Here is a 27,315-nt window from a genome sequence, read left to right as displayed (position 1 = left end):
TTTTTAATGAGTGCCTTTCTAATTATCTTTTTAACGACTCTTAATTAACCTTACTATAAATGTCAATTAATAACCATAAAAAATAATACATCAATGTCATTTTTATTTATAAAAAACATAAAAATAGCTTAAAAATAAGATCAAAGATAATTTTTAATTGATTGTATGATTATTTACATTGAGAGAAGGACTACTAAAAAAGTTCGATACATAATATATTGTTTATGAATTTTATGATATAAAAAAATAATGTGGACAATTAAGATAAACGATATTACCTATTTATCTATTATGATTTAATATTTATTAATTTTATCTACTCTTCCTTTAATATATTTCCGGATCCATCCTGCTAAAAATGGAGTCCAATTCAATCATTGAAGAATGTCCCATGTCTAACAGAGATCGTGCACAATCCATTGAATTTTCCCACAGTCTAGTTGTCAGCAAGTAGGTGATTAAGCATGGAGAATTCCATTTATAATGTATTTAGTTTGATGGTAAAAAAAATCATGGTAATCACCACAAAAATAACTATTTGTTCCTTTAAACAATCATGTGAGTATCAAACCAAACATGCACTTAGTCTTTTTAATTGTTCTCAACTTCCACCCTCTAAATACAAGGCTTAACTCTATCAAATCATCTTATTAAATCAATAATGGAAGTTCATATGAACTCTTCTTTCCTCCATTAGACATGTTTTCTTCTCGCCGTTAGCGAGGCCTACATTATTAGACACCACCTTTTCATATTTTTACAGTAAATAGAAAGAGATAGATTCTGATAGAAAGAAGAATAAAAAAAAAAGTTGAGACAAAATGAGCTATGGGACATAAAGAAAAAGAAAACAGTCGTAAGAATGTGAAGTGAACATAATTCTTTTCTATCATTTTAGCAATTTCTACAGTTACTTATATTCTTTCTTCCAATGTTATTTACTTTTTAACTTGTTTCATGTCCAATGGGTGCGGGAAAGGGTAAAGCTTCCATCATGTGCAATATGTCAAAGGTTGTGGCCCCTTTCTCTTCTTTTTCTTCTTCGTGAAAGTAGTTGTTTGAGGATTAAGGGGTTGTGGGGAAGTGTGGTTTGGGAATTTCTGTATGGGATGGCGCAAGGGTGATCGAAGCTCAAGTTGATGGTTGGGAGAAGGCAAATTACGTAGGTTTTTGTTCCTTAAATCAACGCTTTCGTTGAAGAATATGTGGTGAGTTGGTACTTTTGGCACCGGTGCAGTTATGAGTACCATTTTTCACGTCCACCACAACCTACGATTCACACTATGTATGTTTTCTTCTAATATTCCTCTTGAACCCTGAATTCTAAACATTGAAACACCACCTATGTGTTTTCTTCTATGGCAATAGTAGTAAACCTTAAACCCTAACCGCCAGAACACCACCGTCTAGTTTCTGTTCTTCGAGTTTATTTTCTCTGCCTCTGTTATCCCTTCCTTTGCATCAAATTAAATAACATTACTCATAAAAAGAAAATAATAACACCAAAACACTTCAAAATGAATTTTATTTTAAATTGTTTGTCGTTTTACAACAACATAAATTCATATTTTCTTAAACTTTTCTAATTTCAACATTTTATGAGTTTTTATGTATTGGACAACCTTAAAAAACAATTATTTTAAATCAAATGAAATATTAATTGTATTGAAACCATTCTCTTGTATATTTTACAATAGAAAAATATTTCTATAAATAATGCTGACGAAATGAAGGTGAAAGTAAATAAAAGATTTTAAATGACTAAAATTAGATAAAATAATTAAAGATTAATATCGAATTTTAATTTTATGGAAAATAAAATCCAATTTTAAGAATTTTCTAGAAAGAAAATAAAGGAGGGATGGAGAATGGGTGAGATGTCTTGCAGAAACTAAAAGCAAGATTAAAAAATACCAAAATTTGCTCAACAAGACTAATACATACAGCACCCGCAGCAGAAAGAGGAAAAAAAGAAAATGGAAACGGGAAAATAGGCATCACATGATAAAAATGAAGAACAAGTAGCTGCACGTTTTGGGGAATAATGCTTTCTCACATTCCAAAAACTGTTTGATCAAGTACCCTTTACTTTTGGTATTATCATTCGCTTGAATTCATCAAATATGGTTGGCTGAGAGAAGAAATGAGAATTCATCAATGTTCATAATCATCAGAATCTGAATCTATCTCCTCAGACAATTTATCACTTATCATTGCACTAGGGGCAGATCGATATCGAATAGATTGTAAGAAGTTGAAATAAGCGTACTTAATGTCGAACTGCATATCGTACCCTGCATAAAGTATAACTATCATCAAATTTCTGATTAAAATTGGACATGGAACTGAAAAGAGAAGACTTGGTCCTTACAATAATTTACTGCAATAGTTAATCCTCCGTCATCCACACCCTGTCTAACATGATGGAACCACATACTAGGCCTACAGAAAGGATACTCAACAATAAGATGGTAGAGAATTGGAAGTCTGGGTTAATTCCCACTTAGAATACTCTTCTTTCAAGTAAAAAATTTGATACAATCAAATAAAGCAAAAACAAAAGTTCTCTAACAAGGTTGCCAAAATATTCCCATTAAGTTGAAAGTACCCCCTACATCAGGCCACTCGTGCAATGAGGATGCTTACTCGCTCCTTTGTTTTTTTTAGGGGTTGGGGGAGAAGGGCAGAAACACTTAACACAGAAAATATCAACAAAAATACCACCAAATTCATGCATTCACTCGTGTTGCATGGCAAAAATTTCTAGATAGCAAGCCTCAGTAAATGTTGTATGGTTGACTAGAAGTTTTTTTTTTCCTGATGATTGACCAGAAGTAATTTTATCAGGACATGGAAATACATTTGCTGCATCAAATGCAGAATTTTAATGTTTGTGCTACTGTGGCCATGAACCATTAGCCTATCAGCTATAATTCACTCATTTCATTAAATTGAAGCAATTGATTAGGCAACTGATTTTATTATAAAAAATGATGTGCAAATCATGGAATGCAGGAACTGTGTCAGAGTCAATAGCTCATCAGTTTGGTTCCCCTGATCCTCTCTCAACAACTAGAAGTCCTGTAACACTAAAAGAAACCAGAAAATCTATTATTGAATCATTCACTAAAGGTGATTAGTATGCATGGCAAGGATCTTTAAAAGAGATTATTCAAGTAAACTAGTAAAATGGATCACAATCACTGCATTCATAAAGTTCAGTAGGCATTAGAGAAAACGGATTAACCAAAAAGCATAACGAATGAACAACTAACTAGGAATATAACATAGTTATGTAATTTTAATTAACACCATATGCCCAGTGACCTAATCACAGGTTCAAATTTACTGTCTCAGATGATAAAGAATATCCAGCAGAAGAAAGAAAGCATAGCATTAAAACAAATGCATATGATGCATATACAAAACAAGGGAATCTTACAAATAGAGAACCTCGCCAGCCTTCACAGTACATTCAAACGGCCGAGGGCCATTGAAGTACAGGGGAAACTTGGTCATCTCATTATCCATGGTCTCCAGAGAAGGATAAGGATCCACACTGCACCAAGGCACATACCTTGTTGGCTTCTCAAGTTCCAGATCGAACTCTCCTGTATCCTACAAACCACAACACCCAAATGAAATCAACTCCAAAAGGCAGCACTTTTAATAGCAAAACCCACACCCCATCAACAAGAAAGAAGAAGAAAAAAAAGAAAGAAATACACAATTTGGTTCAAAGTAAATATGAATTATACTTGATATAGTCCTTTAAAATTTCAGTTTAAACAAACCAGTCTCCTAATGATTGATTTAATCAACAGCAGGCAACTTTGCTAAGATGAAACTGCTCGAGTTTCAATCTATACAAAATCAGTTCCAAAAGATGGAACTTATTAACAGATTGACAACTTCAAAACTTGTTAGTGATTTAACATATAAATGATGGAAACATATGGCATGAAAGTAACACTGAATTTATATTTTCTTGAATGAAAAAATGATGGGATGAAAATACCGAAGAATATGAGTAAGTGGCAGCAGGGTAGTCACGAATATACAAGCGATGAACATCAGTAGGTGGCAACAACAGGAAGTGTTTTTCTCCAGTGACAACAGCGTAGAGATTCTCGTAGTGATCCTTATGGAAGGAGGTTCGGGAATGCTGATTACCGATCCAGAGGTTCACAGCTTCGGGTTCGGAGCCAATAGCTTCGGTGGCCCAACCAAAGTGAGGGTCACAGTCATCAGCAAGAGACGAATATTCAGAGCGAAAGCAATCATTTTGTTGCTGCGCGTAAGCGACTAGCTTGGAAGGCTCGGAAAAGGAGATGAGGTCAAGGGCGTGGGGGAAGGGCACGCGCTGCACGTGCGCGGAGGCGAAGCAGAGGGAGGAGCGGAGAGGGGCGAGGGCGTCGGCGGCGCCGGTGGGGGTGAGGTGGACGGAGACGGTGGCGCCGGAGAGGGATTGGGAGAGGTGGGAAGGGTTGGTCCAGGAAGAGAGTGCGGGCCAGTGCGTAATGGCGTTGGAGATTATGCATGGCTTGTTTGGTGTGATGAAGTCTCTCAGGAACTGAACTGGGGTTGGTGGAGACTCTAGTCTCTCTACTCTTCCGCCGTTTCCCAAACTCAAATCCCTCACTTCCCTCCACAGTTCCTCTATCCCATTCTCCTCCTTCATCTTAATTAACAACTCTCACTTTTTTCAGGAACAGGTTTCTCGAGCTTTTTATATGTAACATGATGCGTAAATGTTGTAAACCTTCTTCTTGTGCTGTTTTAGAATCTTTCGAACCCCACCACAATACGTCCATTCTAAACTCTATGGGCTCGTTTTTTTTGAGAGATTAAAGGAGACAAGTATTAAATAGAGTGCAAAAAATTAAATATAAGCCTAGTGTTGGTTCATGAAAAAATGTAAACCTTTTGCGGAGGTGATGGTCTTTAGTTTTAACAATTTTTGTGTGTGTTGTATTATTCCCTTTTAGCAAATTGCTAAATCAAATTTGTTATTTGGCAGAATATACAGACAATGGCATGAAAGCATTTGGGTCATTTGTTGGGGCAAAGACAATCTATAATGGATTGGAAACAACAAATTTGTGGAAGAAAATGTATTTTGTACGAGATTTTTGTCAGCTGCATGATGTACTAGATACAAGTTTGGCTGTGAAACAAGCAAAGGCTTGACATTTAGATGCACATCTTAATTTATCCGAGGAGTGCAATCTCTCAAGTAAAAGCTGTGTGTATTTCCCAGTTACTTGACCGTTTCAACATTCAAGGTCAGTAGGAGTCCATTCATTGACAATGACAAAGGGTGGCAGACCGGGGGTTTTGTCACACCATGTCGCCACATGGCTTCAAATTCAACTAGTTCGTGGTTATTTTGGTGCCATTCACTGAGTTGTTTGCTTTGCAGCGTGGGATGTGCTACTCACCAATGGATGGCAAAGAACCAACCAATGCCCTTGATCCCAAGACATCTTGAGTCCAACTAGCTTCCTCATGCAGCTATGTAATGCAAGTGGTCATGAATGAAAGCCACCAGTCTTTGGCCATGTCAGCTACTCACTGAGTTTGAGGGTGCAGTGTCGCCTATGCAAATCCTATTTGGCAATGGCCTTGCAATAAGCCCATCTGTGACCCAGCCTACCAATTCTCCATCATTTTTTACATGGTTGAATTCCCTTTCCACATAATCCAGAGATATATGCAGCCTCCCACCAGGTTTGGAATCATTGAGGGTTCCTCTTCCTTCAATTCCTGCGTTCTTTTCTAGCCAATAAAGGTAATTGACCTGGAACAATGCCTTGAGCATATCTAGCTGTGAACACTTTTCTTTGAGCACAACCTGAAAAACAGGAAGATGCATTATTAGATCCATATAACACAATGGCAAATATTTAATTTAAAATAACCTTTCAAATTGGGCAAAAAGTAAACTTGATGTACCAATTTGCTAATGCCTCAAGGGGAAAACCATTTGACAAATAAACCACAACAATTTTTCAGCCTCTATAGCTTTCCATTTTTACTTTTGGAGACAGAGAAGTTATAGCTTTCTGCCTCCAATCAATTAGCTTTGAAAAAGTCTCCCCCTCTTCCCCCCCCCCCCCAAAAAAAAAAAACTCTTAAGCATATACAGATACATCTAAACATGAATCAAATGAGAAAAGCGCATCATCCCCACCACACTTTATAGGATGAGAAAAAACAATTCAATGAAAAGGAAAGTCGGTTGTCAACTTACAGAGTATTTTCCCATGTGCTCTGACAAGATGTAGCCTTCATTTTTATAAAGCCCAAAGAGGGCAAGCACATCTTCCTTGCTGTTGACAATTTCACTGAGCTTGGATCCAAGCTGCAGACGATGTTCAATTTCTGCAGCTGCATCTTTTGCTTCAGATGATAAAGCAAATGATTGTGCCTATTACAAAAGTAAACAAGCCAAAATATATACAAATTAGATTGTGCAAAACATAATACCAACCATTCTGACACTTTGTCCATCCTTCTAGGCAGCCTAATTAATTGACGTTAGAAGGGCATATATGATATTATACTTGCAACAAATACTAGGAATTTATAGTGAGTTGAGAAGAGCAAATAACATTATCATAGATAGGGCAAGTCTCATATTTTAACTTTTATGTTTAATACTTCCAGGATTCAACCCACATTGACAAGAGTAGTGAAGAAGGAATGATAGTAGCATAAGAACAATGACCATATTAAAACCCTAAACAATTCCAAAAGTAACTTTCCAAACAAGTTATCATCATAGCAAGGGACAGAAGGACATGCGAACTGATACTCCCCAGCCTGAACTGAGAACTGAGAACTGAGAAGTACTATCAGAAGAAGCCAGAAAGAATCTTAAAATTACACAAACCATTATCAAAATAAATAAATCAGTCTAATTTTAGCAAGCAGCAAATTTTGAATAAGAAACACAGCATCTTTGCTTCAAAGGTTTAATTTCACAACTTCAACACAAGCAAGATTAACTCACTTTGCTTGCAAAAGTTGCATTTAATATGGGCACAGCTGGAAATAGTGGCTCCTCATCATTGACCTCTTTAACTGGAGGTGCCTGGCCACTCAGTAGATATTCACTAAAAACCAAACCTGTCAAAATAATCAACGAGACATAAAGGTTTGACCTTTCAACAAACAAATCAACCCCTAGTAGCATTTCAAGATTTCCAAGTCCCCATCCCCCAACCCAACAATAGATTGCAAAACCATTCCTAAGACTGCTGTTTAATTGCAGCATACAAGAACTTCCAATATTTTATAACAAACTTAAATCTACACAGAAGAGACAACATGTCAGAATCATCAACAGTATAAACTATAAAGTGAACTAATTTTCCCTAAGAAAAATAGAGCACAACTCCCACATGATTGAGTTTGAGTGGATGTGAGAGAGAGAACAGAAATTACTTGCACGGTAAGGATTTAAAGTCCGTAGTTGAATGGACTGATATGACTTCAGATTGCAGTACATGTGGATCCAGGTCAAGACAGTAAATGAAGCAAGAACAAGGGGTGTGGAGGAGCCTATGCAGTTACCCAATCCTATACCGAGCACTATACCAATAAACCTGCTTGCCATTCCTTGGACTTCCCCTTTAGCAATTACCTACAACTTACAATTATTTTCAGAGAAAAAACAGCATAAATAAGTGGAACGAATGTGTCAAATGCATACTCATGAATCATGCCTTTTATAGCACTAGATGGATTCCAAACTAAGAAAATGGAATGATTGTTGTGTTGCATCATTAACTTAATGCTCATATTTAATAAAGAAGAAAGGATCTACTTTTCACCTCAGCAAAATTCCTTTGAGCAGCAAAACCAGCAAAGAAACAGCTCCTGGTAGAAGCCTGTGAAGAAAAAATCAGTTCAAACTTTCAATCATAGTTATCAACCTCAGATAGCGAAACATAGCAATCAACTCTAAAAACACTATAGTGAGAAAGTAGGATGCAGGATGACTGTTATTTTAAATGGTATATAACACAAACTAAATGGTATAAACAACTGTGTTCCAGGGGAAAAATGGGTTTTTGAAGGTTATATCATGGTAACACCACTATAGCATGCGAAAAGCCACAATGGCCACAATTGAAAACTGCTCCGCTATTTGAATCCCATAGTGGTCTAAGACTACTCCACCATAACGTGCTATTGAAGCAGATGAAAAAAGAACCACTGAAGGGTAGGTTAGAACAATCACTTTACACAGATCATTATTATACTTATATATACTTAATTTCAATATGCATAGTATTCATTTAACTTTTGTACTCACCCTCACACCAGAAAAACCAAAATCGAATCATCATGTAAGCTACAGATTCTTCACAACACTCAACTGGCTTGTCCAACGCTATTTAATTCTAAACAAAAAGATTTAAACTTCAAAGACATTGCAAATTCTTCATACACTAAAAAACTTGCATCACCTGAATCAAAGAAGCAGCAGAGCGAGAGGCCCCAGCAACAGCACCGATGAGCACAAAAAACTGAGGGCAAGCAGGAGTAGACATCTCCAAGCCAAAGGCAGCATTCTCAAGAAGATCAGCGAACAATCTCCATCCTTTAGGGTTAACATCAAAATGGCGACCAAAGTTAGACAACATGATCTTACTAAGGTACCCAATTCCATCCTTGAGCACCCAATTGATCGCAGCAGCAGTGGGAATAGCCCCTTTTCCCAATCCAACGGCGTAAAGCAACGACTGCGTTGCGAGCACGCCACTAACCTGACACGCCACGCCCTGAACTGCTCTCCAGAGAGAATACTCCAAGTAATCGCTCGTCACGCTCTCGGGGAACCCTTCTGGAAGCATCAAGCGCGTGAAGATGTCGCTGCACTTGAGCCACACGAAGGTTGCCAGCTGTGAAGGTTTGAGAGATGATAGCTCCGACAAGAATCCCTGTTGTGCGGAGACAAAGACGTCGTCGGTGGGGTCAGGAACGAGTTTGGTCCACTTGCCGCCTTTGACTTCATAAACAGGTTCGGAGAAAAGTGAGGTGTCGGAGGAGGAGGAAGAAGACAAAGTTTTGGCCTTTGCGAGTTTGGCAAGGAGGAGGTGGCCGAAGAAACAGAGGGCGGAGGAGCAGAGCATGGAGAGGAAAAGGGTGTGATGGGAATTTGAATTCGAATCGAAGGAGTCAAAGGGGTTGTTGCCCCAACTACCACCGTTGTTGTTGTTGTTGTTGTTGTTGTTGTTGCCGCTGCCATGGGATAATAGTGGGAGGGCTGAAAGGCGAAAGGTGTGAGAAGGGGTTTGTTGTTTGGAACGAAAGGGGACCGCGGCGGCGAAATGTAGTGGCGGCGGCGGAGGAAGGCGGAGGCGAAGTGGAAGAGAAGTGAAGAGGGAGGCGGAGAAGGGCTTGCAAGTGCAGCCCATTTTGGTGGTTCCGCCGGCACGGGAACAGAAGAGGAAGAAAGGTCAAAACTTTGAAATCAGCGCAATATCAAACCAACATAACCGATTATGTTATGCTCACTGTTCACACTCACTAGCACTATGGAGCGGTACTTGTTAAACTAGTCAAACTACTCACGCACACTTTTTTTTCGAACGATTATAATAAATGAAAATTATTTTTAATGTGTTAATTTCTTTACTTAAAAATTATAACATAATAGTATAAGAGAGAAAAAAAGGTTATGTATTAAAAAAATTTACACAATCATTCAATTATAATTCACCATATTATATTTTGTAAATTTATATTATTTGATTTTTCATACGCAATTTATATTATTTGATTGAAATACTTGTTTAAAATTTATTTGGAAAAAAATTTACATATTAAAGTCATGGCATCCATGTCTAACTGCTTCTTTGCCTTAGGATTTGACTTATCTTTCTGGCGATGCCCAGTCTACTCAATTTAGTGTGAAATTGATTATTGAAAAAATAAAATAAAGTGTGAAATTAAGTTGAGTTGGGTTGGCACAATTTATTTTTGAACTGTATATATAAAATTTTAAATATATACACAATATGAAAAAAAAGAGTTAATAAGGTCAAGCCAAATAGAAATCAAATTGAATTAATAATCATGTCAAGAATTCTAAAAGGAATAAAATGAAACTTAATCTCAACACTTTTCCTCATTTCAATCAAACCAATTTCTTTTGCATTTTGTGTTTTCTTACAACTAAACAAAAAATGTTATTGTTTCTTTTTAACTTTAATTGCTAACAACTACAAAAAATAGATTATATCAATAATCAATTATATGTACAATTAATTATTTCTATAATTAATTGTAATCATAATTAATTTTTGTTTCATCAAATTTACTGAAAAATGATTTTAAGATTCATTTTCGTTTGGAAACAACATACAAAAAAAAATCATCCTTTAGATAGTAAATTACGGGGGAAGAAAAGTATGAAACTTTTGTGAAATATTGGATATCTTGGGGATAACACTTCTTAGGATAAAAAAAAAAGCTATTGAAAAATAATTATAAACTTCAAATTTTCAGATATACGAAAACAACTTATTTTTTAAGCAAAAAAAGTTTAGCAAATATCATCTATATTCTAAACGCACTTTCATATATATATATTCTAAACGAACTGATTATTTTTTAAATATTTTTTTATAAAAACAATTGACATAAAAAAAAAATTGTCCCACACAATAAAGACTGGGGGTGTCTTTGTTTCCTAAACTTATATCTTATTCAAATACATAACTTTCATTTTACTATTTTTCAGCTGTGAAATTGAAACTTTAATTTTAATCCAATCATTGATATGATTTAAAATTAATGAAAAATTATTAACTTTAAGAGTAATGGTTTATTATTATTATAATTACCATCTTTTATATATATTTATTAAATAGAAATAGAGAAACTAATAAAATAAGAAATAATGTAGTATCAATTTAAAAAAAATATTATTTTTATAAATTAATCTATCTATTGTCAATAATGTGTATATATATATATATATATATATATATATATATATATATATATATTATTGATCAAAACTATATTATAATATATATTTATAAATACATTTAATACACTATTTATTTTTTTTATAGAATACACTATGTATTAAATCATACAATTAAGTTTTTGTATACCCTAAAAAAAACTGTAAAAAAAATCATAGGCATACATAAGTCTAATATATTAATTATTTGTCTTATTCAAATAATATGTTTTATTGATATATTGAATCAATCAGTATATTAATGCACTATTAATAGCGTAAAAATATTATAATATTTTAATGCAATATTAATTCAATCAATAATGTATAAAATATAAAATAATGTATAAAAATAAATTAATTTATATCATTTTTTAAACATGTGATTCAAAACATTTTAGAACAAAATAAAATATCCAAGTCCAAAGAGATGTTTTCTCTTACAAGAGGTCCAATGACAATTGGAAAGTTGGAATCAAAAGAAAAAAAACATTAAAAAATAATAAATATTTTTTTTACAAAATCATTAATTTTGGAATATATTTATGAGTCTTTCAAAAACTGTATACTCTCAATTCAATATGACATCTCTAGATTACTTCCAATATTTTTAATTCTCAAATTCTCTTCTTATTCCTGCATGGGAATCTTTCTCTCAAAAGAGAAAAAAGTAACCTTTTGTTTCAGATTTGTTCTTCTTTTAATAATCAAGGTTCATCTCTATGTCTTTTTTATATATTTTCAATCCTCTCTATTTTGCTTAGAATTTAAATTATATTTGTTTGGTTGAATGTAAACCTTTCACTTTAATATTTATTTTTTCTCTTATTGACATTGAAATTTATGATCCTCTTTTTACTTTCTTTCTATTTTAGATTGGTTATCCATCCTTTATCTTTCTCTTTTCAACACTTTACATGATTTATTCAGGTGCAAAATGTTTCAATTAATTTATTTGTATATATATTTTTCTTTTTTATGCACTTTTTCACATACTTTATTTTGGCTTATTTGTTCGTTGTATCGACCATTTCAATAATAGGCACGTGTGATAATTTTAATATTGAGAGCGTGTGTTTTTTTTCTCTCATTTTTTTTTTATTTTCGTTATGCCTCACATTAGTTTGGTCTAATATGAACCTTTCTCTTGAATATTTAGTTTTTCTCTTATTGGCATTGAAGTTTGTGATTTTTTTTTTCCACTTTTTTTTCTATTTCAAATTAGTTATTCATCCCTTATATTTCTCTTTTCAACACTTTGTATGATTTATTTAGGTGCAAAATATTTCAACTAATTTCTTTGATTTTTTTTTCATTTTTCTTTGTCTTTTTATGCACTTTTCACACACTTTATCTTGGCTTATTTGATTTGACCATTTCAATAATAGACATCCATGACAATTTTAGTATTGAGAATGTGTGGTTAGTTTTTTTTCTCTCTCTCATTTTTATTATTTTTGCATTGTCCCACATGAAGCATTTAAATCAATTTGGGCAAAAGATATTAAGAAGCTTTAAGGGTATGGAGTTGAACAAATCATCTTTTGACAAGTAACAAAAAAAAGTTGAACCAGAAAAATAAGTTAATAGTCCATTCCCTGCTTTCACTTGCTTTTATATGTTTTTTCTTTCTTCATCTACTTTGCAATCTTTTTCTTCGTCTTATAAACTTTTTTATTCCTCTTTTCCATATCACTTACAATTTAGGTATATATAGTAATAAATGTATTTTAGTTTTATTACTAAATCATAAGAATCAAATTTTATATGTTTATAAATAAATTTTGAATTATTTTTAAAAAATAAAATTCTAAAAGTAAATATCAAATCGAACCATCTATTATGATGTTTTCCCACTCTTTTTAACAATATGGGGTGTTGTTTATATTTATTAATATGAAATGAACTTCTCTTCCTAATATTTACAAATAAGTTCTGCACACGGCTTACTTTTTTATACTATTTAAATAAATTTCAAATAACAATGATTGTTTACTAATTTTTCATAGTATTTTTAAATAAGTTTAAATTTTCATTTTTTATCATAACATTTATTTATGCAAGCACGTTTGAAATACATTTTATACTTTCATTTTCTTTATTAGAATATTTATTTATACAAATAAGTTTGAAATACATTTTATACTAAATTTTAAATTTGTCATTTTATTTATTTAAATAAATATGTTTAAATAACTCTCTTACATGTGAAAATAATATACTCTTTTTTAAAGTATATGTTTACACAAATTAGTCTTAAAAATATTAACACTAATGGTTGTAAAAAAAAATATTATAACTAATTTGTGTATGAATATTTTGTGAATATATTTAATATTTTGATGTAATACATAAAATTAATTAAAATAAATGTTGTCATTCATTCGGCCATAAAAAAATCATTAGTGTATGCAACTTCTGTTTAATAACCTTTTTCATTTTAATGTAATTATATTTAATATACTATTAAATATTTTAAAATAGATGTAAAAATATATTTTAAAATTAAGTGCTTTTAATTATATACATTTTATTTTTTAAAATACTATTAAATATAAATATATAATTAATTATATACATTTTTTTTTGGTGAAATATGCCAAAACTCACAACATAGGACCATATTGCTCCGTTGAGTTTGGATGCCATAATTAAGTGCAGAATAAAGTTGAATGGAGTAGAAAAATAAAATCAAGTACCATAATATATAAATATAATAGTATATGGCTTTATGGAGATGGGCCAACTTGTTGTCCAAATTATGAAAAAGAATAATAAAACAAAGTTTTTCAATTTAGTACGAGATGGGCTAACTTAGTCTTCGTCGTCACCCCTCTCCCTTTTGTTCCAGTTATTTTTCCTTAATATTTCGGGGCTGCATGTGCTTATATATGTCTTCTGTTAGTTATGTTTTCTTGGGCCTTTAGGCCACCTTATTACTAAAAAAAAAAATACAATATAATAAGAATAATGAGAGATAAATCTATTATATTAAAAAAAGAGAATAGAGAGAGGAATAATAAGTGTGATTCATAAATAATAAGGTGATTCATAAACTATTTAAAAATAATAATGTGATGTGAGTGTAGTAAATAAGGGTGCGTGAAAAAAATAGTTACTGTTTCAGAAACTCTTCCAACACTGTATGTTCAAGAAGGAACATACACTCATTCTATGCAGAAATTGTAATATCACGGTCAAACCACTAAATATGTAGCTCGGGCACTTCAATTTATTAGCTGCATGTTTGGGTTCGTACCAAATATACGCTAAACATGTGAAATTAATAAGACATATATTTGATGCATAACGAAATATACGCTAAACATATGTGAAATTAACAAGACATATTTGATGCATAACCAAATATCCGCTAAAATTAGTATGGATTAGACAAATAATTCGTATATGAATTTGACAAACACTAAAACTGGTGGAGTTATGCACCTCTAAAGAGAGCATAATTTCACGCTACTTGTTTGAGTCACCAAAAAGCCGTGAATAGTGAACTACACATGCCATCTTACCAGCTACGTACTTTATTGTTTCAATTGTTTGCAACAAAACATACTGAAACTGGAAACTTCAACTCAGTAACCTTATATGGGCCAACATTGCACTTTGAAATTGACATATCATTGCTTCCTCAACCATACATATATAGTATACGACCTTTGAAAAATAATAATGAAGGTGGATCGAATAAGGGAAAACAATATCCGTAAAATGTTTATTACAATCTTTGCTGAGAATTTCCAACCCAAACCAACGAAATAAGAGTCTATTAGACAAAAATATGGAGCAAATCAGACCTTAAATTAATACTACGAAATTGAGTATACATCCATTTTGACTACACTTTTTTCCTCAAGGAATGCAAGTTAATTGAAATTCCTACATGACCCATTGTTTGTTGACAATTAATGCTATGCATGTTGTAAATTTTAATTAATTATCCTCACATGCTTCAATGGAATTTTTTTTTAATCATTTTCGGACATTTATCTTCTAGTGGTTGCCACAAGTTTTCCTTTACCAACTCCTTTCGTTCATTTTGATCATGCTTGGTTTGTTGTTGTGTGTTTATATCAATTTGGACCACTCAAAAGATCATTGCTAGCTCCTCAACTTTCTCATGTTTATCTTTATTGCCAGAGAGACTCTCCTAGCTAGCTTGCACTGATCTTGTTGGGTGTAGGGTAACTCATTAAGGTTGGTTTCCAGTAACTTCATTTTCTTTTTGTGGAAATGAGAACACTTTGCAGTTGCATAATGTAGCTAAAAATGGCTATATATGAAATATTCATTCAGTGACCAATCTCGTGAATCTTATAACTACACATTAATTGAACCATTGATTCCTTATCCCTTTGCAATCTCTAGAAACTCTTGTTTTTTTCATTTCCCCCCCTACTTTATTCAGGCCTTAGCCGGCACAATTGCCATATGGCGAGGTGCAACTTTGGCTATTAAGATCATACATACATATCTTTATTGGTTAATGATTTCGACTTTCTAACTCTGAACGGGCCCATTTTATTTTCTTATTTGTTTACATATCTATATATGGTTCTGTGTCATTTATTATTATTACAATTATTATAATGCACATTTGGAGACAAGTTGGCATTAAGATTTATCAACTAGTTTCTCTAATAGTGCACTCACAAGCAATGATAAGTGTGTGCTTCTCAGAAACATTTAAAATTTTACAGTGTGATATAATGTATCACTGGAAATGTTTAAAATTAAAAATTAACTTAAAATTTTAATATTATGAAATTTACTTTATTTGCACAAAGAAATATAACTTGGAAGGTAATATTGTGGGTGAAGTGTTAGTGCGAGTCATCTCAGAAAGATAAAATGTAGATACTAATGATTAAAATTTTAATAAGAAAGAGTTGGGGGAAGGGAGAGGTTGGGATTGCGAGTTCAATATTTTGTATATTTTAATAAATATTTAAATATTATTATTTTTTAACCTATTTGTTTTCCACTTCAAACACCGTTTGGAGTTGTTTTTGGAGTAAGATTTTTCCAAGGACAAAGGTTTTTCTTTGATAAACATTTTCGGGCTGTGTCACGTTTGTGTTGAAAAGGAAAATAAATAAATAAAATATATTAATACTCCACACTTTTGCAGATTGTACATGATACTACATTTTTTGTGCTACATAGACCATAGTACTACCTTTTTTTTTTTTTTTTTTTACTTACCACCCTTACAGTTACAGAGATTATTGTAGAAATTAAAAAAGACATAAATATATGGTATCCGCCGAATAAATAAATGAAACTAAAAAAAAAAAACTGTTTCTAATGAACTGTCTTTACTTTATCCTCAAATCAATGGTTTTGGCTTCGGTTACAGGATGCAGAAAGTCAATAATTGGGTGAAATAAATGATTTTAATTTATTTGGTATGATAAATTTTACTACTGCCATTATTGCTTAAATATACAAGTGAATATCTTTAATAAATTTAAATATTAAGATGAGACCCACACAGCCTTGTGCTAGAAAGTGAAATGTGAGAGAACCCAGCACGAATTTTTGGGTGGCTTCTTCCCGCCGGAGACTGACAGGGACGAATTTTGCACAATGCCTGTGGGGCCCACTCTGGCTTGTTCAAATTACGTATTCATTATTTCCACATTTTATATTGTCATAATCATACGGCACACATATATTAAAATAAAATATTCTTTAACACGAAAAATTAAAATATTAAGGTCATTATATACAGTGTTATAGCTTCACAGGGTAAAAAAAAAGGTTATCTTTCGTATGATTAATTTTGAATAAAAAAATACATATTGAGTTTATATTTGACAAATTTGATGAAAAAAAATATATTGAGTGTTAGCACTTAGCATTACTTTGATTAACAACATCAACAATCAGTAATCATATCACACGGATATATTTGAAATTATTACATCATTGCAGTTATATGATACGAAGAGTTTTAATTTTAATTTGCCCATATGGAGTGGCCATAACCATATGTTCAGCAATGGCATACTATATCATAGGAAATATTTTATGGCTTTTTTTTGGTCGAATTGATTATGGGTATTAGCTCTGCAAATTTTATAAAGATACTTCAATTTCAATTAAATAAACATAGGAAGCACGAATTATAGTAAATGTTAAATTATACGAATGTGGGTATGTGCATCATGTATGCATCTCATTCATCTCCCTCATCTCATAGATTCTGTGTTTTTTCCTTTATGTGAAGCTTGTTTTTTTGAGTGAAGAAGAAGAAAGTAGAAAGTGGTTCGAGTTCCCAAAAAGCCTTGGTGTTTAATAATGCTCTCGTGACTTTCTCTCACTTTTTTGTCTTTGCCCATCAGTATAAGCTTCGGTCTCAAATCAAAAACACTCCTTTCTTTCATTTACAACCAAAAATCCACTCTCATTGACTTCACCCCAGATCTCTGTCTCTCTCTTTCACACACAAAATCCCATATAGTCTCATGACTCTTTCAAAGGTTGGATTTTCCTTCTTCTTCTTTTTTGTTTGAGTTGGTGAATATGTGGGTAGTGAAACCAAGGTACTTGGAAATGCTCAAGCTTCTGACTTTTGCCCATCTTGTCTAGTTTAATGTTGAAGCATTTCGGTTTCTGGGGTTCTCTGTCTTTGCCCTTCATTACCTTCTGCATGTTTCTGAAAAATTTCAGGAATATCCATTTTTTCAATGCATTTGTTGTTGCTTTGATGGTTTGTTGGTGTCTGTTAATAGTTCAGACTGTTTTTTAGGCTGCAATTCATAGGCTCCATACTTGATTATGTTGCTAGTCTGTGGGAGGTTCTTCACTTATCAGTTGTCACACATTAACATTTCATATCTGATTCTATTTCTGAATAAATAGAGCTCAGGTAGTGTATCTGTGTATGTGGTGTAATTGTTACTTATGTTTCAGTTTTTATCATGCAGTGGAGATTGGAGGAGACTAAAGAGAAGCAAACTTTGTTGCTTTGACTAGTTTCACTTTGTTTGTTGGCAAGCAAAATGACACAAAGTGTGAGGACAAATAGATCTTCCTTTAGTTCTAGCAATGGCAATGAGGCTACCCCCGTTCACAACTATGCATCTGTTAGCAATGGTGATGGCTATGATAGTGAAGGCTCCAATTTCGCGCCACCGTGAGTATTATCATTTCTTTTGGATATATATTGGAGTTTATTCAAATAAGTATTTACAATCTTTTGTTTAGTAACCCCTGGTTTGATAGATATGAGCATCTTATGATTTGGGAGGCTCATGTTAGCAGATATTGAGCTCTGAAATGCTAGAGAAAGGCAAAATTTCTTAATTACGGAAGCAAATTTTACATATAAACCATTGCATTATTTTTACACTACTTCCTTTTTTATCTCTGCAAAAGTCGATCTCACACTGCATTTGAGACTTTATTTGTTGCAACTCTAAGAAAGTCATTATCATGTTTTGTTGTATGCAGTTGAACTTGATTCTGTTTTTAATTGGCAATACATATTATGCTTTTTCCCTTGAACTGAGTGGCTAGTTAATGACAAAGAATGAATTTTCTGTTCACCCATATGCAATTCTTCAATTTGTAATTTTGTATTTTATTTGTATGTTGCAGTACACCAACCACTCTATCAATGGCTATTCCATCAGAACTCGCTGGTGCTGTACCCTTGATTGATAGATTCCAGGTTGGACTATTCATAATTTTCTTAAATAGTTTTGCTTCCCTAGCAATATGTGTCTCAATGAGTTTTGTCCAAGTTCTTGCATCAATGGTAGTTTTTAGTTTCTAGGGTTAATTATGTGCATGATCATTTGTTATCTGAATGTTGTATGTTATAGGTGGAAGGATTCTTAAAATTGATGCATAAACAAATTCAATCTGCTGGAAAACGTGGATTTTTTTCTAAAAGATCCGTGGGCCCTCAAGTTCGAGAGAAATTTACATTTGAGGACATGCTTTGTTTCCAAAAGGTAACCAAATACCAATGTTTCAATAATAAATGATTAATTCTATTCTTAGATTCTAGAAAAGCTAATTCGCAAATTACTGCAGGATCCAATACCTACATCATTGCTTAAGCTGAATGGTGACTTGGCAAGCCGAGCAACAAAATTATTTCAAATAATTTTGAAATATATTGGAGTTGATTCATCTGATCATGTAACTCCAATAAGCTTAGAAGAACGAGTTGAGCTTGTTGGTAAACTATACAAGCAAAGTTTGAAGCGTTCAGAGCTCCGAGATGAACTCTTTCTCCAATTATCAAAACAAACGAGAAACAGCCCTGAGAGGTATCTAAGTTTCTTCAGTAGTGTGTGTCACACTTCATGTTTTCTTGGACTTTGTATTGAAGCTGAATATTTGCTGTGGTTTGCATGCTAGTGATTAATACTGTTTTGGTCTGAAAAGCAGGGAATACTTGATTAAAGCATGGGAGCTAATGTATTTATGTGCTTCATCCATGCCTCCTAGCAAAGACATTGGAGCTTATCTATCAGAGTATGTTCATAATATGGCATATGGTGTGACTGCTGATCCTGAGATCCGAGCCCTTGCATTAAATACATTAAATGCTTTGAAGCACTCTGTCAAGGCTGGTCCTAGACATATAATACCTGGGCCTGTTGAGATCGAAACTCTGTTGACAGGGAAAAAGCTTACAACTATAGTGTTCTTCCTGGATGAAACATTTGAAGAAATTACATATGACATGTCAACAACAGTTGCTGATGCTGTCGAGGTTCTTTGAAACCTTTGTATGCTTATATGATATATTTCCTATAGGCTGTAGCACACATTCTAACTGATGCAGATGTACTCATGTGCTTAACATCTATGGAAGAATGAGGAAATTGAAATATGTTAAGCAAATAAATTGCTGTAAAGTTTAAGCATGGCCCCAAAAATTTCCTTATCTTTTGGGAAAGTGAGGTTTTGCCAATACGTGACTTCCTGTGGTGGTTAAGATGTCATCTTTACTTTTTGTTGAAGAAATAATACAAATCAACTTAGTTTGCAAATGTGCCTTGTTTTTTGTTGGACTGTATGCTTTGTAAAACTATTATGGTTATATTTATGGATGTGTGATGCACAGAATGATTTATACCTTAATAGATGGAAGGGTTTCACTTAGTGAACTTTGCTTCATATACCACTAATAAGAAAATTTTGTTTGTAGCAGATCAATTTAATTATGATTATGACTTAATTGCCCTTCGGTTTTCTGTCTTAGACATAGGTTTAGTTTGGATAAACTTCTTAAATACTTATAGGAGAAGAAACAAGGGTAAATTGAATCAAACTTCTCCTATAAGTTGAAACTGATGTATACACTTTAAGTTAAAACAAGAGAGCTTCCAAATAGGGTAAAGTGTATAAGTTGATTTTAACCTATCACTGATGTTTTATTCCTTTTACTGCCTTATTTTCTTTTTCCATAAGTGCTTGTTAAGAAGTTTATCCAAACTTGGCCATAGTCATTTTTCTTTGTCTGAATTTTAAATCATTTTATTCATTAATTAACTTACATTTGCTTCAGGAACTTGCAGGGATCATTAAACTGTCAACATACTCAAGCTTTAGCTTGTTTGAATGTCGTAAAGTTGTTACCAGCTCTAAATCACCTGATTCTGGGAATGGCATGTCCTTTTCCACTCCTTTCTTGTTAATATCATTAACTTGCTGAGATGAGTAATCTAACAGCTCTTTTTTTGTTACTCAGAGGAGTACGTTGGGTTAGACGACAACAAATATATTGGGGATCTCCTGGCGGAATTTAAGGCAGTGAAGGATCGAAGTAAGGGAGAAATATTGCACTGCAAACTAATTTTCAAGAAAAAGTTATTTCGTGAATCAGATGAAGCTGTGACAGATCCAATGTTTTTGCAGTTGTCCTATGTACAAGTATGTCTTTTTGTTTCTGTTCTATCAATGAATAAGAGTATATCTTGTTATTGAATAAAACTGCAATTACCTTCAAGATATTACATCATTGGTGCATGGATGCTTTGTTACAGTTGCAGCATGACTATATTTTGGGTAATTACCCTATTGGAAGGAATGATGCAGCCCAGCTTTCTGCATTGCAAATCTTGGCTGAGATTGGATTTGTTAGAAGACCTGAATCATGCGCGTTAGTGATTTTCGATGTTCATCTTGTTATGAACTTTCTCTCAATAGTATTTAGCTTCTCTTGATTGATGTTCTGGTTAGGGAACTTGTCATTTTTTTCATTTTCTCTTGCAATTTTAAATAACTGAGATTTTTGTATTGATCAGTGACTGGAATTCATTTTTGGAGCGATTTCTGCCTAGACAAATAGCAATGACTCGAGCAAGACGGGAATGGGAGTTGGACATTCTTTCTTGTTATCATTCACTGGTATGGGTCTGGGTCTTGGATACTTTCCAAGAGCCCAAGCCTATCTGTTTATTTTTCTTTAACATTTGATCAGTGATAAATATGATTTGTTTATTCTTTTTGTAGCTTGTGTTATTCATTTTATTTCAAACCATTCACTGAGCATCTCACAAAGTCAGTTTCCACTCATGTATCAGACTATCAGTTTTAATCATGGAAATCAATATCTGCTTCAAGTATACCTATTATTACATATGATGAAATATGCCGATTTTCTGCCTTGTCTGATTTAAGATGTTCTCTTCACAGGCGCATGTGACGAAAGATGATGCTAGACAACAATTTCTTCATATATTGAGAACACTTCCCTATGGGTTTTCCGTTTTCTTCAATGTTCGCAAAATTGATGATCCTATTGGACTATTGCCTGGGCGAATAATATTAGGAATCAACAAGAGAGGGGTAAGACTAACATGATTTAAATTTTAAGATTATAAGGTTTAAAATTTCTTTTTAAAAACGAATTGTGCTTTTAATTGAATGTTTTTTTAATAAATTATTCCCAGGTCCATTTTTTCCGTCCCGTTCCAAAGGAATATATGCACTCTGCTGAATTGAGAGACATAATGCAATTTGGAAGCAGCAATACTGCAGTATTTTTTAAAATGCGGGTTGCAGGTGTTCTTCACATATTCCAGTTTGAAACAAAGCAGGTATTGGCATGTTCAGGGACACTGTACTCTTCCTAGTTCTTAATTTCGACCTTTGGACTTGACTCATATCTTCATTACTTTGAAGTTATTTTATTTTATTGGTATTTTATCATTCTTTGAAGGGAGAAGAAATTTGTGTAGCTCTTCAGACACACATAAATGACGTAATGTTGCGACGCTATTCCAAAGCTCGATCTGCTGTGGGTGAATCTTTGAATGAAGACACTTCTAATGATTTTAAGCCTTCTAATTTGGAACTATCTGAAAAACGTCTTCAAGAGTTATCAAAACTTGTTGAAGAATCTCAAACGAATGCTGATCAAGTAAGTCTAAGCTTCTAATGTATGTTTTTGGCTTGATTTGGATTTTGGATAAACTTCTCAATAAGTAATTATTGTTATAGGAGAAGAAAAGTGGAGATAAAATTAATTGAACTTCTCTCATAAGTTAAAATCAAGTTATGCACTTCAGCTTTTGGATAAGTTAGATGACGTAGCTTCTAAAAAAGGTAAGATGCATAAGTTGGTTTTAACTTTTGAGAAAAATTTGATTTATTTTATTGTTTTATTTTTTTTCTTTTATAAGTGCTTATCGATAAGTTTATCCAAAATGGATCATAGTATTTTATGTAGGACATAAATTCCAAACTGAACCATTAAACTTAAAGGTCATTTCTTTTATGAGTTATTGCTTAGTAAAAGAAACCAATTGGGTTTGTTTGCTTCCCTGTGAAGAGTAAAGAATGCTTTTCATCCTAATTTGGCTTTAGGCTAGAGCGCTAGCTACAAAGCTCAAAATTGAGTTTTATGCTAGATTTCTTTTTGTAGATAAAGAAACCAGTTTCTTGCATGAAATTATGTAAAGACATGGTATGTTAGATGCACCAACTTTTGATACGGGTGCCATGTTTGCTTCGGCTTAAACTTTGGGAAATAATCATCCTTTTTTTCCTCAATAGTGCCTCAGAAAGCTGTCAAAAAATGTGAATGTTTTTTCACTATAAGTCAACCAAACACACATACGTTCGGCCACCATTTTACTGTTGGACTGTAAAATGCTTATTTCTTAGTCATTAGTTGTAATATTTTTAAATCATGTTGAATTTAGTTGCTGGATAAATTGCGTGAGAAGCAAAAACAAGAAGAGGACATGCTACAAGAATTAGAGGGCTTACAAAGATCTTTAAGAGCTGACAAGCAGAGTCTTGCAGAAGTTACAAATGACCGTGACAAACTTAGGTCATTATGTGAAGAAAAAGATAAGGCACTTCAGGTAAAAGTCTTAACTCTTCATGGAATCATTCTTATTTTAATCTTTGCATTATTGACTTGTCTTAATGATTATGCAATCTACTAGGCTGAAATTCTAGAGAAAAGAAACATGGAAGCAAAGATGGCAGAGTTGAGTAATCTGGTTACAGAGAACACTACCAAAAAGGACCACACTCAAACAAATAACCAAGTAAGATGCCTTTTGAAACTGGCTATTCATTTGTTCATTCCTTCCTGATTAATATAGACATTTTTACTTTTAATTTATAAATTTTGGACTTTGGTTTGTGGTAAGGTGTCACAGAAACTCGAAGATGACCTAAAACTATGTAAAGGTGAGTTGCGTGTAGCTGAAGAAACTATCAAAAACCTGAGAAGTAATAAGTTGATTTTGGAACAGAAGCTATCTGAGCTTGAGAAGAAGAGTGCTGAAGAGGTAACATAGATTATTGGAACTCTGTATTTTAATTAAAATCCTATTTCTTAATCTAAAATGACTTGGTGGTGGTTATAATGCAGGCTAGTTCTCTTCAATGGAAACTTGAGCAAGAAGGCAAAACTCTGAACTCTAAAGTATATGACCTTGAACGAAAACTGGATGCGTTTAGACAAGAATTAAGTGTGGCTGAGTCTACAGTCTCGGTCAAAGACTCTGAATTGGCTGCATTGAAGAACAATTTAGATGAACTAGAAGAATTGAGAGAAATGAAAGAGGTTTTGATACTCTTGTTTTTATCATCACTTTTCGGTCAGCATGCTGTGTGCATTCACCTTAGGTGTATGAATTTTAAAAAAAATTTATAAATTTCTATTTGCTTCATGTAGGACATTGACAGAAAGAATGAGCAAACAGCTGCCATACTGAAGATGCAAGCAGTTCAACTAGCTGAAATGGAATTGCTTTATAAGGAAGAGCAGGTTCTCAGAAAGCGATATTTTAATACCATAGAAGGTGGTGGACAGAATTTATTTATACCAGAAATATTATGTATCTGTGAATTTGTAGATTTACATATATAACTGACATAATAACTACTTTGGATTATGATTCTTTATTTCAGATATGAAAGGCAAGATAAGAGTTTATTGTCGGTTAAGACCTCTTAGTGAAAAAGAGATTGCAAGCAAAGAAAGAGATTCTCTTACTACTGTAGATGAGTTTACAGTTGAGCATCCGTGGAAAGATGATAAACCAAAACAACACATATATGACCGTGTGTTTGATGGTGATGCCACTCAAGAAGATGTATTTGAGGATACAAGGGCAAGTCTTAGTATAACAAATTAAAGATCCTAGTTTTTTGCTTTAGATAATATGTACATTGAAATAGATTTAATATTTTTCTATACTTATTACTAATGTTTTTCTTTTGGACATTTGCAATGCAGTACTTAGTGCAATCTGCTGTAGATGGTTATAATGTTTGCATATTTGCTTACGGTCAAACTGGTTCTGGGAAGACTTTTACAATCTATGGAGCTGAAAACAATCTTGGACTTACCCCTCGTGGTACTGCAGAACTTTTTAGAATTTTAAGGAGAGATAGTAACAAGTATTCTTTCTCGTTGAAGGTAACGATTGTGAAATGGCAATTATTGAATATTTCTCTCTACATTTTATAAATTTGATGTCATTAAACCCACTGAATGTACAAATAATTATTTTGGATAGCTAAATGATAGATTATTAGTTTTTCCCTTTGTCTTTCAATGGGTATAATGTTGAGCGACTTAACCAGAACAAATCACGAGATTTGCAGTAGCATGTGTTTGTTGTCTGATCTAGACTTCTTTTTGTATGTATGATGCAGGCATATATGTTGGAATTATATCAAGATACACTTGTAGATCTTCTGTTACCGAAGAATGCAAAGCGTTTAAAATTGGATATTAAGAAGGATTCCAAGGTGATTATTCTATTTTGTGGATGTACATTTCCATTTCTAGATATTTTGTTCAAGTAGAATTAACATAGTTTATTTATTATATTCATGAAATGCACTTTCTGGTTGCAATTGTTTTATTTTACTCTTATTTTAGGGAATGGTAGCAGTAGAAAACGTAACAATTGTGCCAATTTCCACCGTGGAGGAGTTAAATAGCATGATACAGAGGGGGTCTGAGCAGCGACATACATCAGGGACACAAATGAACGACGAGAGTTCAAGATCTCATCTCATACTATCAATTGTCATTGAAAGTACCAACCTTCAAAGCCAATCAACTGCAAGGGGAAAGGTATTATTGTACATTACTTGTATTTTACCTTTGAATATCAGTATGAATGTTAGTATACCATATTCTTCCTTTATTATGTAGCAATTCGAAACATAAGTATTGTATGACCTCGAGGCAATGTGGATTTTAACTTTTTATGTTGGATTTGTCATTTGTCATACAGTTAAGTTTTGTGGATCTTGCTGGCTCAGAAAGAGTAAAAAAGTCTGGTTCTTCAGGTAGTCAACTTAAAGAAGCTCAAAGTATCAACAAATCATTATCAGCACTAGGAGATGTTATTAGTGCTTTGTCTTCTGGTGGTCAACACATACCTTACAGAAACCACAAGTTAACTATGTTGATGAGTGATTCACTTGGGGGTAATGCCAAAACCCTCATGTTTGTGAATGTATCTCCAGTAGAATCAAGCTTGGATGAAACACATAACTCTCTAATGTATGTTTTTCTTATCCTTGTTTTCTTGAACTCTACAAAGTTCACTTCCAAATCTTTTAATAGTTTTTTTTTTTTTTGGCTAGTATGTATTCTCTTAGTGTTCTAATAATCTTTATATTTTATGCTAATTCAGGTATGCGTCACGAGTGAGATCAATTGTGAACGATCCGAGCAAAAATGTTTCTTCCAAAGAGATAGCTCGACTAAAGAAATTGATTGCATATTGGAAGGAGCAAGCAGGTAGGAGAGGAGACGATGAAGATTTGGAAGAAATCCAAGAAGAAAGACAAACTAAAGAGAGGACTGATGGTAGGCATTCTATGTAGTAACTCTAGGCAAATAGGAACACTCACAAATAGCCCACAAAACAGGATTTTGAAATGTTGTGTGATCAGTTCCCACTCAACAAGATAGCACAGGCTTGATAGGTTGTAATTTTTCTGAGGGATGCAAGATGTATAGTTGAATTATGTACATATATTTTTAGTATTTTAACTCGTTCACATATAAATATGACTCTTGTTTAAAAAAAAGTATTAATGACATGTTATTTTATATTTTTTTTAAAAATATGTTTCTACATAAAAAGAGTCAAATAGAAAGAAGAAAGCTAAATAAAATACGAGAATGTGCAGTCGAGAGGTAAAACTTGAGTTATGATATACAGAAACTTGAATTAGTAATTGCGTGCAATTGAGAAAATAAAATATATCTTTGGGTCAGTTCAGAAGAGAAGAAAAAAAGAAAAGAAAGTGACCTGAGGTGAAAATTTTGAATTAAAATAGAATCTAAAAATATGGATCTCATTTTATTTTACTATTTATTTCTTTTCATTTTTACTCTTTTTCCACACAAAGGAAAACACCAAGTAGAGATAAAAATATGTAGCCTTTCTCTATTATATATTATATATTATATTGTTTTTGACAGCATATATTATATATTGTTATAAATTAGTGTTATATGCTAACTTACCTTTTTATAATTTAAATAATGAAAGCGATGGATAAATATACAGGAGACAAGGGTTTACTTTTGAATTTCCTGTCGGAGTAAAACCGGAACAATTTCCCCTTTGCACGTGCTACATGTATTGAATTTGTTTACGCATCTTAACAACTTTACACGCAAACGCAACAAATAAAAATCCTGATTTTTTAAAGATATCATTTTTTTTCGTTTTCTATTAAAATTACACATTTCAATATAAACATGTAATAATCAATACAATTTTCACTATATTGTTCACATTCCATTGTTTAAAATAATTTGTTTAAATTATTTTTTATCAAAGAACACAATACAT

At 32.9% G+C, this 27,315-nt stretch overlaps 3 protein-coding genes across 4 annotated transcripts; 1 reads left to right on the top strand and 2 right to left on the bottom strand.

Annotated features, from left to right (window-relative positions):
• Positions 1-1,878: 1,878 nt before the first annotated feature.
• On the bottom strand, positions 1,879-4,815 carry LOC114375930 (bifunctional peptidase and (3S)-lysyl hydroxylase Jmjd7). The gene is made up of 4 exons (XM_028333796.1): positions 4,019-4,815; positions 3,443-3,618; positions 2,372-2,442; positions 1,879-2,294 (listed from the first exon to the last, which is right to left on the bottom strand). The coding sequence occupies exons 1-4, from the start codon at positions 4,679-4,681 to the stop codon at positions 2,155-2,157; spliced, it is 1,050 nt and encodes a 349-aa protein (XP_028189597.1). The 5' UTR covers positions 4,682-4,815; the 3' UTR covers positions 1,879-2,154.
• A 133-nt stretch (positions 4,816-4,948) lies between these two features.
• On the bottom strand, positions 4,949-9,563 carry LOC114375929 (protein root UVB sensitive 1, chloroplastic-like). The gene is made up of 6 exons (XM_028333795.1): positions 8,478-9,563; positions 7,839-7,895; positions 7,450-7,648; positions 7,016-7,131; positions 6,254-6,430; positions 4,949-5,854 (listed from the first exon to the last, which is right to left on the bottom strand). Exons 1-6 carry the CDS (start codon positions 9,426-9,428, stop codon positions 5,564-5,566), a joined length of 1,791 nt encoding a protein of 596 aa, XP_028189596.1. The 5' UTR covers positions 9,429-9,563; the 3' UTR covers positions 4,949-5,563.
• A 7,610-nt stretch (positions 9,564-17,173) lies between these two features.
• LOC114377226 (kinesin-like protein KIN-14I) lies at positions 17,174-26,542 on the top strand. 2 transcript variants are annotated; one of them, XM_028335656.1, is made up of 24 exons: positions 17,174-17,484; positions 17,932-18,140; positions 18,605-18,677; positions 18,832-18,963; positions 19,046-19,284; positions 19,403-19,733; positions 20,532-20,631; positions 20,715-20,896; positions 21,010-21,125; positions 21,271-21,373; positions 21,662-21,814; positions 21,919-22,065; positions 22,188-22,388; positions 23,173-23,337; positions 23,422-23,526; positions 23,632-23,772; positions 23,856-24,050; positions 24,162-24,288; positions 24,398-24,600; positions 24,726-24,908; positions 25,148-25,243; positions 25,377-25,574; positions 25,738-26,009; positions 26,143-26,542. In XM_028335656.1, the coding sequence occupies exons 2-24, from the start codon at positions 18,007-18,009 to the stop codon at positions 26,333-26,335; spliced, it is 3,789 nt and encodes a 1,262-aa protein (XP_028191457.1). In that variant the 5' UTR covers positions 17,174-17,484; positions 17,932-18,006; the 3' UTR covers positions 26,336-26,542. The 2 variants fall into 2 exon arrangements, with proteins under 2 accessions (XP_028191457.1, XP_028191458.1); XM_028335657.1 differs by having other exon boundaries at positions 17,175-17,484; positions 19,406-19,733.
• The last annotated feature ends 773 nt before the right edge of the window (positions 26,543-27,315 follow it).

Source organism: Glycine soja, chromosome 11, assembly GCF_004193775.1.
Source record: "Glycine soja cultivar W05 chromosome 11, ASM419377v2, whole genome shotgun sequence".
Taxonomy (NCBI): Eukaryota; Viridiplantae; Streptophyta; class Magnoliopsida; order Fabales; family Fabaceae; genus Glycine; species Glycine soja.
Note: the sequence above shows the minus strand (reverse complement) of the source record. Positions and strands in the feature narration are given on the sequence as shown.

Excerpts from the sequence above, each read along its gene's own strand:
- LOC114375930 (XM_028333796.1), bottom strand. The coding sequence starts at position 4,681 with ATGAAGGAGGAGAATGGGATAGAGGAACTGTGGAGGGAAGTGAGGGAT. Across the intron at positions 3,619-4,018 it reads CCACTTACTCATATTCTTCG|GATACAGGAGAGTTCGATCT; the intron begins GTATTTTCATCC and ends TGTGGTTTGTAG. Across the intron at positions 2,295-2,371 it reads AACTATTGCAGTAAATTATT|GGTACGATATGCAGTTCGAC; the intron begins GTAAGGACCAAG and ends TACTTTATGCAG.
- LOC114375929 (XM_028333795.1), bottom strand. The coding sequence starts at position 9,428 with ATGGGCTGCACTTGCAAGCCCTTCTCCGCCTCCCTCTTCACTTCTCTT. Across the intron at positions 7,896-8,477 it reads CTGCTGCTTCTTTGATTCAG|GCTTCTACCAGGAGCTGTTT; the intron begins GTGATGCAAGTT and ends TTTTCTTCACAG. Across the intron at positions 5,855-6,253 it reads AGCACATGGGAAAATACTCT|GTTGTGCTCAAAGAAAAGTG; the intron begins GTAAGTTGACAA and ends CCTGTTTTTCAG.
- LOC114377226 (XM_028335656.1), top strand. The coding sequence starts at position 18,007 with ATGACACAAAGTGTGAGGACAAATAGATCTTCCTTTAGTTCTAGCAAT. Across the intron at positions 19,734-20,531 it reads CAGTTGCTGATGCTGTCGAG|GAACTTGCAGGGATCATTAA; the intron begins GTTCTTTGAAAC and ends CATTTGCTTCAG. Across the intron at positions 20,897-21,009 it reads TGCAGTTGTCCTATGTACAA|TTGCAGCATGACTATATTTT; the intron begins GTATGTCTTTTT and ends GCTTTGTTACAG.